We start from the raw sequence: 14475 nt of genomic DNA on the forward strand, positions 1-14475 counted from the left end.
ATTTTTCTAAAGAAGTCAAAATAAGTGTGAAGAATGTTCAAGTTTAAGCCCTGTGTTTATATCTGGTGCAGAATGGGCTTAACTGCACATAAGCCCCTTTGCACTGACAAAGCATTAAAATGATCCATGCTAATACCTTTTGCATTAGTGATACATTCTGGGTCTGAATGGTAAAGCTACTAAATGTCATAAAAAGAACATAAAGATCTCACTGAGCAGAAATGGGACTAGATCATAACCTCTCATGACCAAAGAAGAGTAACACAGAGAGATATAGAATGCAAATCTTTTCCCACTGACTGTCAGCAGACAGGAGATTTATAGAACATGATGTGACTTTGGGACATTATCCGAATGACTGATACCTTTTTGCACAACTATAAAAACGAGGGTCATGTGGGTGTAGATGCTAAAATGAACAATATGTGAGAACATTTAATGAGTCGTGAAACTCATGGGAGAAACAAGAATTGTACTCCAGTTTGATTGAAAGACTGATCAGAAGAAAGAAATGAGTAATTGGGTCAATATTAGTCTACTTCAACTGTGTTCATACAACACAACTACTAGGTTAAAATAAGATAAATAACGAACAAAGAAATGACACACAACATTCAGAGAACAACTAATATCAATACAACTTAATTAAACGTAAAATACAAACCATCTCACTGTTACAACAGAAGGGAATTATCTTTCCAGCTGAAAAACATGTAGTCAGAATTGGGTCATTTTCTCTCCTTTGGCAATCTGGAGAAAGTCCGCTTTGCTTTTATCTCCTTTGCGACATGTGAAACCTCAGTCTTCAGTCATAAGCCTCTAACCACTGTGACTTGTAAAATATTCACCATTGAGGCACAATCAGGACTTGAAATGTAAATAAACACACTGGCCCCATTACCAAAAAAACAAAACATGGGGATGGTCAAAAGTCTCTTTCATCTACACATAAATTGGACTTTCCAAATCAAGGCAAGGATAGAATCTGACAGCATACAGTCTTCAAAATTCAATTCAATTTACCGTATGTCCTCGAGGACGCATTGGAAATTACAACCAAATGCACACTGATTAACAAGTGAAAACAAAAATGGCCTGAAAGAGGTCTATTCTAATTTTAATTTCCTGAAGTTTAAAAAAAAAATCACCTCACAAACTAATTATCAAGCTAGTTTATTATTATGTTAGAAGTGGGTTTTACTGTAGACTAATGTAAAAAAATAAGCTTAAGCTAAACTCACGAACAAAGTCCACAGAGGATGATACATTTTTAAATTTGAGCCAGAAGAAAAACATATTTCAGAAAATGCTTTGGGACTCTGTCCATTCCCTAAATTTTTTAGTTTGTAATTTTTAATTTTTCATGTTTTCTCAGGTATTTGTATAAACTAATTAAACATTAATATCATCAGCGAGACCACTGGTCTGCCTTCATGTGTTTGTTGCAGCCACATTGCCTGATCTTTTATCTTTCTTGTTGTAGCGTGGTGTTATTAATGATCTGTTGGTAGAACTTCCTCAGACAGCAAAAACCTAATACAATGATCAGACTGTAATTACAGCACCATTAACAGGCGAGTAGTTCTAATAGTAAACTGACGCCTCAGCCAATATATTTGTAATCTTGAGATGATAGTAATTATTTCTTACAGCATACTTTAGCTTTCTCTTATTATAGACACATTAACATTTTTTGAGAGTGTGCAAATATTTAATTCAAAACACTGGTTTGTTATAAAGCCATTGTTGCCCTCAAGTCCACTCCACCAAAATAACACAGGCATCCTTGTACACAGCAAATAAAGGAGGAAAGTCCCAACTCCCACTGAAAACTCCAAACTATGAATCATTGATGAAAAAATGTGCAAGCTTATTTTGACAATTTTAAAGTGAAAAGAAAAAAAAAACAAATCTTTAATCCATTCAATCAAAATTTCAGAAACACCACCTGACAGGCAGCAGTGTTTCTACAGTCGCACATAAGCTCCACTCCTGGTTTGAAGCTTGAGAATATATGTGAAATAGGTACATAGTACTGTACAGTATATATGGTTGGCCGTGCACACAGAGATACAGAGCTGTGTTTGAAATTTAGGTGGTTTACCTTTTGAAGATGAGAGCAATAACAAAGTCAGGGTTGACTCTGACTCTCCAATCACACTCTTTCCCAGGGGGATATGGCTGGGGATAGTTAGGAGACAGGATTACTCCTGAAGGACCGCTGACGTTACCTCCACATGTCGCTGGAGAGAAACAAACAGCGAGACAGAGAGATTGAGAGAGAGAGAGAGAGAGAGAGAGAGAGAGCGAGAGAGAGAGAGAAGATTATTACACAACATTGGGGTTAGGGAAATTTGAAAAGAGAATCACCCCTTATTGACCACTAATGTAACCCCCACAGGTTGGCAGACCGGAAAAGAGTTAGATATTGATGGGAAATATGGCAGGGGTTGGTTAGCAGAGAGAGAATTAGCCCTGGTGGACTGTTGATATTACATCCACAGGTAGCTAGAGAGGGTGAAAGAGCAAAGGAGAGATAGAGGGAGACTGTGAGAGTTAGTTACAGAGTGTAAGGATGGGGGTAGTTAGGAGAGCGAATCACCCCTAGTGGTCCTGTTATCCCACAACAAGCCAGAGAGCAGGAAAGAGATACTGGCAAGAGAGACAGATAGATGCATTCAAGCAGCAATTTGGTGATGTGAAAGAAGAATTTGAAACATGGAGAGGTGTCTTGTGGGTGGCAGGTGGGTGTGAACGGATTATCAACAGTGAAATAGAGGTAAACAAAGGCATTAACGGCTGCAAATCACTCACAGACAGACGCACACTGATGCACTAGACTATTGTGTATAATGCTGGTTTAATCTTGGGAGCTTTTGAACACCCGGGGATTCACCAGCTAGGGTTAAAGTGCAGACGAGGGAAGTGCACGTAGGCTAGAGGGAGATTTAGGCCTTACATTTTATCTATAGCCGTGCAAAACGTGAGGTCACTGGCAAAGAGTTAGAGGCAATATCAGGAACAAAGTGTAATGTGTTTCACAGGCATGGTTACAAGGCAAATTGCTGTTCTCTGTGACCGCGGCGGAGCACTCCCCGATAGTGCTGGTTGATAAAGAGAAGGAGAAGGCAACATAAAGTGGGCAGCGGCCTCTAACAACAAGGCAAATGTCTGTTGTCCCTTGCTGCAAGCTGGGGGGTGGACACAATGCTACTCGCTGCAGGAATATTCACACTGTTTACCTCCCACCTTCAGCTGTGTCTGATGTCATGCCTCATCCTGATCCTTGCATAATGAAAAATCCAACAGCCCAGGACCTTTATAGTGCTCTCTGGTGCTTTTCCTCATCAGTCTTCTCTAACCAACATGCTAACATGCTAGCGGCTTACAAACAGCTGGACAGTGTGGTCAGAGAAGTCTGTGGATATGGTACCGGCTTACACTAGCACAGTATACTACACATTTGTAGGCTGCACAGCGAGGAGAGATGCTCATGCTGCATTACAGTTCGTATCTTTTCTTGCACCGACTCTGCTATCCCTGCGTTTTCTGATTCAAAAAAGAGACAAGCTTCAAGGCTAGAAGTCACTTCCTTCCTTCAGTGAACGAGTCAAGTGTGTCAGAGGGAGCTGAGGGGGAAAATAAAGGAGGAAGGTACACCTGAAAGTGGGTGAGTGAAAAACAAACTGCCACAGAATTGTGCGAATGAGGTGTGGAGTGGGATGTGGAAGCTCACTGGGCTACAAGCAGCAGGTGGGCCTGATGGTGATGATGGCAGAAAAAAAAAAAAGAGTAAGCAGTTTTGATACAGGATTCCTATCGCAGCCACATGCTTCATTCTGTGAGGCTACTAATCTGATTTGGAGAGAGAGGTTGCACTTCAACAATGGGATTTTCAGTGAAGTGCTAAACCTAAAATCCAGTGAGAATATTTCAAAAAAATGTAAAAAGGTAGCACACATCTCAAGTCAAGGAGGATAAAATACTCACATTTGCCTTGTTCAGATTTAAACTTGTGTGCTCTGAAGATGGCTTTGTGCTCAAATGCGGAAACGTGTTTCTATTATGATGTGAAAGAGAAACATGATTGTTCCTCCTTCACTTGGAAGTTTGAGATTTGCTTTTAACTTTTTAGGGAACGTGCTACAAATCCAGTGTCACATTTTCCCACTGATTCTCTCCTGTCCACATGACTCACATTCTAAAATCTATGTTTTGGAGGTTTTGGGCGTCCATGCTGCACTTTCCCGTGGTCTACAGCAAAAGTGCTCGGTGATGCTCATTCCAACTACAGTTTCTTCGGCACATTTTCAACAACATCTCCTTGATCTTAAAAAGCATGCCTCCAGTATGGAAAACCATCTGATGCTCCGGCAGCAGCAGCATCATTTGGGATTAGCGATCTCCTCACCAGCAGGCTTCAGTTGATTTGTCTCCAGAGAGTTTTGTCAGATGTGGTACAACAACATGGGGGAACCTGCGGGACCTGAACTGTCATGTTTGTTGTTTACTCTCTACGCTCCAGATTTAGGATGCAACTCTGGATCATTCTCCCTCCAGAGGTTGATTGTATTGTCGGTGTCTGTATCCAAAAAGCTGAATATCTAGTTATCTCATTTTTCATATTAAGTCCCCATTTTCAGTGCGCAACTCATTAATATTTGGCCATAGCGTCATATTCTAGCCAGTTTTTCACTTTGATTTAATTTCAGTTTGGTTTTCAGTGATGCACTGGGTAATGTACACCTACCTATACACGTGGGAGGGTCGGGTTGCCAGTAGAATCTGTTATCCATCCGCACACATGTGATGGTGTCCTGGCCTTGAAGCTGGTAGCCTGGGTCACACTGGAACGTCATGCTGTCACCAGGCTCCTTACTGTCTCCATATCGAGAGCCATTTACTGGGATGCCCGGGTCATTGCAGGTTGTTGCTGTAGTGGCTGGAGAGTGTGAGGTGGAAAAAGAGAGACAGATTTTGATATATACTGTTGGTAGGAAGGTTTTGAGACATTCACACATCGTCGAAACGTGTGAAAACTCGTGTTCATCCTGACAAGTTAGAAATGGATCGTCACTTCGGGTTTAATCAAATTTAATCTGATGCTCTCTTTTTGCTTTTTAATGAGTGACTCCCCATTCAGGCTGGTAGCTTGGTTTGGCCTCTGTGTGCAGGTGTTTCACTGATTGTGTTTAAACATACCACAGTTCTTCCATCAGATCATACAGTGTTTTAAGACTCAAATAGCCAAAATGCTAAATATTTGAGTATGCAGCATGTATCTGAATAGAATATAATCCGCCCACATTTGAAGAATATTTTTGTCACTAATAATTAAAATACTCCATATTGTATGTTCAAATGAATATTGGCCCTCCAGTGGTTTCATAAAGGTGAGTGATTTATGATGTTTGGATATGAATTGTTGGGTACAGAACAGACTGAAATATATTCCTATCTGCCATCACAGCCTAGGGGTCAGGATCACACCGTAGATCTGAGTTGTGAGATAATTAACGAAAGTAGAGAGAACAAAAAAATGCTTATCAAAATGAAATCTATTTTTTCAGTTCCTATAAACGTTGCTCTTTTTCCTGTGAATTACCAGATAATAATACCTCAGCTTCAGGGCTCTGTACATTTCTTACACAGTTATGTTTAACTTGCGTTTTTACTTTTATGGACATATTGAACTGTTGATGGTTCACACACCAGAAATCTGGGTACAACTGATCTATCTATCATTTTCCAAAGACTATACTGGACAGCATTTACCACTGTATCAATCCTCATCATACAGTAGACTCAACAATACTTCATGATGCATCAGTCATAATGCTCAGATTCATGAAGTTATAGATCGAATCTTATCCCTAACCCTGGCCAAAATAACAGTAGAAAATGAGTGTATGGAAGCCGACTTTGTGAATTCCAATCAATATCTAACATATGAATTAGTTTTTGCACTCATTTTCTAACAGCTGGTGTACAACCAAACATAGTGTTATAGCATCATCTTGGACAGGTAAGGCCTTGGAGAGGAAAGACTGAGGTAAAATGAGAGAAAAGAAAAACAAATAAAGACAATTGTAGTAACATCACCTCTAAAACTTTTCAATAAATCCGCAAACTTTGCTTTAAATAAACAAGTGTGACGGTAAATACCATTACCTTTGCTCTAATGAATCAACATGGTGGTAAATATAAGGAGTCATTAACATAGTAATGGAATAACAGTGCTTTGATTAGCATGTTTGGGAGTGCAAATATTTATTGTTTTAGATATGGGGAGAGTGGAAAAACTAAATGTGTGAGACAGATAAAGGGTGAAAGACAGAAAGTATTGAGCGTAAATATTTATGATTGAAAATTTGCACCTTTGAAAAAAAAAAAAACAAACGTCTGACAGTTATGTGTATTAGAGCTTTGTCATGCAAAAATTCTATTGTAATAAATGACAATGTAAAGATGACTGCAAGAATGTGTGTGTGTGTGTGTGTGAGTGTGTGTGTGTGTGTGTGTCTGTTCGTGTGTGTGTGTGTGTGTGCGCGTGTGTGTGTGTGCGTGTGAGTGTCTGTGGGTGTGTTTGTGGGGGCACTGATGTGAATAAGCAGCTGTGAAGCTGAGATGGTCTGGACTGGCTGCTCTCCCGCCTCCTAACTTTTCTTACTCAGTGTGCCTCTGATTGATTTTCCTGCTACACTGGGTCATACAGCAGTGCACAGACATTTTTGGATCCAGTGGCTCAAACAGCAAAAGTCATCCCTGCACCCAAAGGGCACAGTTATTGTGCAGGTTGCCCTTTCTAAAAAAAAAAAAAAAAAAACATAGCAGAAATGGCCTGTGTTCCTTGACATCTCATTGAGAGAGTTTGATGAAATAACTAAAATCTTATTACATTATTGACATTGAGAGACAATTCTTGGATTAATAATTATAATAATAACTGTGACAAAGAAGAATCAGCACTTGTAATTTTATTCCTGCATGTGCATCTGTTACTGCCCGGTTTCCCAAGCTGTGGGACTCGGCCTAAACTGAGCCACAGGTCTCCGCTGGGTGCTTCATGAGCCTGTGTCCCAGGGTGAGATATTAAATGTCTCATTTGATTCTTTGGCTGAAGGTTTTTTAGAAATCCTGTTAACTGCAGCATTATTTCCAGATTAATTATCTTATAGCCAATATAAATGAGGTTTACATAATAACTAAGAAACTATATGTGTGATGACTGCTGACTTTGTTAATTAGCTAATTTAATTGCTAATTCAGTAATGGGATTTTCTTCATAAATGGATGTGGGGGATAGAGTGGGGCAGACCACCCAAATCGGTGATTTATTAAAATCATGGCACATTTCTGAGCGTTTTCAGTCATTCAGAGTTTTCTCTATAAAGTTTAATGATTTGAATTCAGAGGTACGTCTACTTACTGGAGAACTGTATAGAAAATCCTTGCTTGCTGATGAAATAATCAGAATCAAACTGCAGTGTGAGTATGTTGAAAGTCGAGTGGATATCCTCAGGTAAGGCTGGGCCTGACCATTCTTTCAACAGGATCCCACCGTCTGAGGGCCCAGATGGACCATCCCAAACTCTCAGGATATCATGGCCGACCTCAGTGTCAAAGACGATGAAATGGAGGCTGAGAAGACACAGACGAGATCAAATATTCAATATAAACATTAGCAGCTGTTCATTATTCAGGGGTTCATTATTCAGCAGTTATACCAAAAATCAAATCAGCCACAAAATAAAATGAAGCAGAGCTGACAATAGAAAGATCACACCAATGTGAACACACACACATACACACACAGGGATGTCAGCAGTGGCCGCCATGTGTTGAGAAACGCGATGGTGGCATAATGACTAATGTGGTGTACTCTCCTACACAGCAGTGGCTTTGACAGTGAACATTCATCTATAATTAGTGACTGTATCATTACCTGACAGTTTTTACCTCTACAGTTTATGCAGAGTGTGGGCTGTTGTTATGTGGGAATAATCCTATATAATGCTACTACTACATTATTACTCCTAATGAAACATAGGGTTAGCCAGTAAGCTAACACTAATTCCAACCAGAGCAGAGGAATTCTGCAAATACTTGTTGGAACACTTGTTGTCTTTATGGAAAAAAGGAGCAGAAAACAACTTGGCTTGTTTCCTTTAATGTAAAAACAAAAAAAGGCTCCAGGCCATCATCATACTCACAGTGGCTTCAGTGTATATCCAACTGCTTCATAATTACCTGATAGTCTTGCCTGTATCAGCCTCTATAGTCCAGGTACAGTGCAGGTTGTTGTCATATGGAGCAGGATATCCTGGAGACAGAATCCGTCCAGACACTGCTCCAGTTATGTGACCTCCACACTCCGCTACAAGTACACGAGACAGAGGGATGATCACCACTGGACAAAAAAATTACATCATTCTTTCCCCTCTTCTAATTTAGGCTCGAAGTATTAACAATGAAAATATATCCATCCGGTCAGAGTTATATACAAAACCCCCATTTCATCTTCACCAAATGAACAAAACACACGCATGTCTGTGACGCACATAGAAAGAACATCAGGGCATTCAGTGAAGCGAGGATCACAGGTAAGCCCATATATTGTAGGAACTATGCAGAGTTACTATGAATTGATAACTCTGCAGTAGATATTGGTGGCAATTTGCAGCCCTTACGGCCATATAATCCACTCCTCTCACTAATAAAGACATTCGAACTGTACTGGAGAATATGAGTCATTGAATTAAAATTTTACAAGGTTTCCAAATGAAGAAAATAAATCACTTCACCAGCATTGCCAGGGTGGATCTTAAACTTGACACTCCTGTTTAACACAACCTGATTTATACAGGGTGTGCTATAGTGCTGTGGATTAGTACCTCTTGCTCTCTTTGTTTTAGCTCACTTGCTCATGGTCATTCTTTTACAGCGTCTCTCTCAACTAGAGCTCTTCACAGCTGCACTCGGTTTCTCCCAGCCGAGACCTGACCCTAGACCTGGGGCGGATCGGGCTAAAATTATACTCTCTCTAATTGGGTCGAGTAGGGTCTCGTATCCCTGCCACAGCTCTTGGGTCTGTGAGTAAATATGTCTAATGGAGAGTGTACTCGGTATCAGCTCTGATCGTGTGGTACTGTACGTCAGCTGGAGAAAACATTTAGTACGTCAGCAGCAAAAAACGTGCCACTAAATGAAATACACAGATTTTAGCGTGGTGATGATCATCTTCTGTCTGCAATTTGGCGACAGTTACAGAATATTGTTGATAGAAAACATACAGTATATCTTTCAGTATCTCTATAAACATTTATTCATTTCATAATTTATTCATTGTTGCTCTTTTCAACTGTGACGGCGATAGATAGTAGATAGTAGATCGATAGAGCGTGACGCTGCTGCACGTGTTCTCTATGGTCAACCACATTTTGAAAGGGGGTTTATTCTGATGAAGTCTCACTGTAATCAGGTCCCTGTCAGGCCTCTCTTTTCTGAGAAATGAATTCATGTACTTCGGGTTTGGATAGGTTTTCCATGGTTCTGTTCTGGATCAGGTGAAAACCTCTACTCTCAAGTGCAACCAGATTCTTTTCATCATATTTCTTGGTCTTCTTTCCAGCCGTATTAACATTACAGTTCGTCTCTTGGAGAGGCGGCTCCTTTACTTTGCTGTAAATTACTCTGAGGTGTGAAGGTTGAGTTAAATGAGAATCAGTTAAGAAAGGCTTGAATCATTAAATCAACCTTGAATTATCCAAGCTTCCTGCTATACAGTTTCAAGGTTGGTGAATAACTTTGATGGCTGTTTTCCCTTAAGGATCTCCCTATAGTGTTCAATGTTCGGAAAAAAAAAAAAAAAAAGCTCTTTAATGCACAAGAGAGATCAGCTTTTTGTGTTATTTTTATATTGTTTTCGGTGGTGAGCAACAGGGGAGATAGCAGGAGGCAGGGGAACAGGCTGAGAGCAGATTTGAAGTCATCATTGTAGTACATGATACACATTTTAGCACACTAGGCCAGCAGATCACTGCTGATGAGAAAACAGTTTGGTAAAAATTATGAGCAGTGAGCAGTGAGCAGAGTACGATTGTGTGAGTTAAGAAGGCACCATTAAGACCATGACAACCCACTGCTGTTGGATTGCCCATCAACACAAATACAAATTCACATGCAAACAAAAAGGAAACCACCACAATCACACATGTCCAGAAATATAAAGCACTTGTGTACATACGCAAGCACACACACACACACAAATGCAACCAGTTGTTTCAGTCCCTGGTGATAGAAAACATAGGGGGGAAAGCAGCTACTTTGCTATGTTAGAGAGGCAAACAGGCACAGAGACACATGGAGGGAGAAAAAAAGTTATTTAGTAAGCTATGGCCAATGACAACTGCAATTTCAAGAGATATAGAAATAAAGAGAGGCGCGCAGATACAGAGAGGAAAACAGACAGATTCACTGCATGAACAGAGAATGAGGGAATGACAAAAAAGTCAGAGGTAGACCACCATTCTGTTTAAGTCAGTGTGGTAGAGAGAGGGAGGGAGAGAGAGAGAGAGAGAGAGAGAGACGGTATAGAAACAGCCTGAGGCAAAGCCATCACCTCATCTCCATGCTAGTACATGCAGATATGAGAGAGCCAGACAGACAGACAGGGAGGGAGACAGTCAGAGAGGCAAAGAGACAAAGGAATAAGATACAAAGGTAGCTATAGAGGTAGTTAGCCCAGGGCTCTGCCAGCAAGTATTCTCCTGGTTCCTGGCTTACCTGAAATATGGCTGCAACAGAGCAGCTACAAATTAATGACTGAATGCAGAGGTGCACGGGGACACACACACACACACACACACACACACACACACATTAAATAAATACATTCATTGCACACACATTCTTTGTTAGTTGCCATTAACAACCACATCAGGCCGTGTCCCACCTCAGAGAGCTGCTGTGCGCTGGCAGGTAAGAAAGACACAGGGTTTGGCTCTGTGGTGGGGAATTCCAAATTAATGTGTGCCAAGTGCCCATGTCTACCCAACAAGGTAAAAATACTTACAGGGAAAGTGATTTAATTTGTAAAATATGCAAAGCCACAAAATATTCATGGACAAGCAGGAATCATGGACTTTCAAAATTGCGATTTTGCTTTGGGGATTTCAAAGCTAGCTAAGAACAACAAACAAACATGGAGTTCATGCTTCACTGGTGGTTGCTGACTGACAAATAAGGAAGTGGCCACTTGTGCATGCTGGACCTAAAATACAAAACAACTTCCACAGGTCCATAAGCAAAAGAAAAAAATCTCACCATGTCAAAGCACCTGAATTGTTTGGCACACTCTTCTCCAACCTAATTAAGAGCTGCCAAGTGCCAACTGAAGCTAAATCTGGCCCCTGGCAGCTTATCAACCTCAGAACCTGGGAAATATTCAAATATATTCTAGAAATGCCAAATGAGAAACCTTTATTTTTGTCATTTTAACTGTCGGAAAAATAAAACCTGATATTGTGGGAGTGCACAAAAGCAGTCACACAGATGACTGATTATTACATTGGACTTTTGGGCAGCTCTCAATCTTGTGTTCTTCCAATGAAATCATTACATCATTTTATGACCCTGATACACCCTAACAGTTGTTTTTATGTATTCAATGTGTTTTCATGAACTAATCTGTTTTCCTTATTGAGTCAATAAGAATCACATCATTTTGGTGTTTTAACCAGCAGTGTGCATGATTGGCATTTAATATTTTTACAGTTATAATAAATTGTTACTTTGCCACCACTATCTGGAGATCTCTGTTGAAGATTGAGTCAGAATTATCTAAAATCTGACTCCTATTTCCAGAATAATTTATATCATAATTAGTCATCCTATCACAGTTAACTGTAAACTAACTTAGATGAGAAACATTTAATTTCTCCAGATGGAATTATTGCCACCATTTGACATAAAAGCTCGCAGGCAAGGGAAATTAATTATTAGAACTTTTGAAAGTATGACAGGTTGCAATCATCAATTTTGGGTTCTAACAGGAGAGTGCATATTATGTGCGGCGTCTAAAACGATACACTAAACAATTTTAGATGAATCAATATTGTTTTTGCATCACATCTCTTTCTGGCATCTAAAAAAGTCTCTCCTGATAGAATATTCTATTTATTGTGCACGCTGAGAATAGAACAGAAAGCAAAGGCTTCTGTCAAAGTCCTTGGCATAAAATACTGTGCGCACCTTCAGGGTACCAGAAAGTAGTCTGGCTTACATTATAAATTTATCAAAGTTCAATTCCAACAGTCATCCCTTATTTTTGCACCTTAACCATGCGATTCTTAAAATACACAGACGCCCGGTGCACTAAAATGTCTCGCCTGGTGACATGCTGTCCAAGCGCAGGGAGTCTTGTGTGCACAGGTTGATGGATCAGCGAGAGAGGTGTATCAGCCCCATTAAATATATTTCCCACAGAGTGTATGAGTCCCAAAGCCCTCTTTTAAAAGTGTTCACCTGTATTGACTCAATCAATTGTTCACTCAGTGTCCCTTTTTGAGTCATCATGCTCTTGCATGCAGACAAAGGCAGCTTCAGCTGATGCTTCTCCTTTCCATATTTCTCACTGAATTGTAAAACCTCCCATATGTCAATCATTCAGATCTTGTAGTTCTGAGTGATTCACGTACATAGAACCTACACATTAGATGGCATTCTTACCAATACAGGAAGGAAGTGGTTTGTCCCAGACACGCCTGTCCCCGCTAAGACAGTTCAAAGTGCTGCTGCCATGGAGACTGTATCCGGGGTTGCAGGAGTACAGGACAAAGGTGTTGGCAAAATGACCATCATCCTGGATCTTATAGCCATAACTAGGGACACCTGGCTCCTCACAGCGTACTAGGTCAAAACCTAGAAACAGACAAACATATAGAGAAACACACACACACACAGGTACACACACAAACACAGATTAGGTCATGCTGTCCACGCAGTCAGACAACATTGCATAAAGGAACAGGGTGATTCAGAGCAGTTCTGGACGAGTGGCATAAGGTCATCCAGTGCTTCACTGCCTCCTGCAGTGAAAGCTACTGGACACTGCTCCACATATTCCACCTATTCTATCCTGTTTGTGTGATATTTTCAAAATGCATGGACCTCTCCCTTTTCTGAAGGATATAATGGTGTATAGCGAGCAGCACCAGCTGTTACATTTATCGATTGAAAATGTGGTTCCTATATGAAACTGTGGAGAAAAAAAAACATCAACTGATAATTTCAGACCCCGCACGAACACAAATCTACTGCACACTTGAATGAGCACACTGCCAGGGATGTCTGCGTGTTTTGAAGATAACAAAGGGAAGGAAAGTTTCCCGCCTCTAAGCCAGATGGATAAACAAAGACACAGCAATGTCACCAACCTATTTTCTTTCCTGCCTTAGTTCAGAAAACATCCAAAGTTGCCATGTAAAGGACAATGAACATTTATAAAAAAGTTTTTTCAACAATGTTGAAACTTAGACTTAAAATAACAAATGTTTCATGTCATTTACAAACAACACAACCAACCACACAGTACAGTGACATCCAACTGTAACAGCACTGCAGTATTAAAAAGAAGGTTAGTTAGATTGGAACAAGTGGTGAAAATTATTTTAGTGTACAAATAAATGAAGTGACGTTTCAAAACTGTTTCATGATAAGTCGAGCTTTTGTCAGCAAAGACTGTGATGCCTTTCCAATCCTCTTGACTGCTGAGTGGTGTAATTATATGTTAAACAATACAACTCAAAATCAGAATGCGCTCATTGTCCAATCACTGTTTCCTCTTCCACAAAGCCTTGTCATAACATCTTCAACACTGCAAGCCACTTCTCAAGTGAGCTGTCTCCACAGTGTCGTGAGGGGTCTCTACGACTGTCTATCCATTTCGGTGAAACAGATGCATCTCACTTCTGTCAACCTTTCTTGTTTAATGGCTTGAACAGATGCCTGATTCTTATTAGTCTATTAAAATAGCCTCTAACATTGTGTAGCATTAAAGCTGTTTCACTTTGTCTCTGAGCCTGTTTCAGAAATAGTGGCAGCCTCTCCTCATCCGATGCTTCTCTCTCCTTTCTCCTGTTTAAGCCTTCTATCAATCTCTCTTATCTATCCATCAGCTCATCCATCGTAGCAGAACTTTGCAGGAGGTGTCACCTTCTCCAGTTTAATGACTTGCAGATTAACGGCTGTCTGATGGTTTAACTGACATACAGCGCATCCATCTAGTAACCATACGCCATCCACCTTCATCTGTTTGTCCCTCCGTCCGGCCGCTCTTCCCCTCCACATGTGTCACTTTCTCACCTTCTTTTAATGACTCGCAGATAAATGCTACTCTAATAGGCTCTTTGACTTACACAGCAGCTGGTCTTGCCTTCTGAACAGACTCCCTTAAAGATTTGTGTGTGAGTGCAA

The 14475-nt window shown here is 40.3% G+C and overlaps 1 protein-coding gene across 1 annotated transcript in view; it reads right to left on the reverse strand.

Annotated features, from left to right (window-relative positions):
• csmd1a (CUB and Sushi multiple domains 1a) overlaps window positions 1–14475 on the reverse strand; it is a 313136-nt gene that overhangs the window by 83127 nt on the left and 215534 nt on the right. Inside the window, exons 26-30 of the mRNA XM_070832290.1 lie at window positions 12730–12921; window positions 8251–8377; window positions 7430–7641; window positions 4751–4942; window positions 2105–2243 (exon numbers count right to left, since the gene is read on the reverse strand). Coding sequence (XP_070688391.1) covers window positions 2105–2243; window positions 4751–4942; window positions 7430–7641; window positions 8251–8377; window positions 12730–12921 — 862 coding nt within the window. The remainder of the gene's footprint in view (window positions 1–2104; window positions 2244–4750; window positions 4943–7429; window positions 7642–8250; window positions 8378–12729; window positions 12922–14475) is intronic.

The sequence above is a fragment of the Pempheris klunzingeri genome, chromosome 1, assembly GCF_042242105.1.
Source record: "Pempheris klunzingeri isolate RE-2024b chromosome 1, fPemKlu1.hap1, whole genome shotgun sequence".
NCBI lineage: Eukaryota > Metazoa > Chordata > Actinopteri > Acropomatiformes > Pempheridae > Pempheris > Pempheris klunzingeri.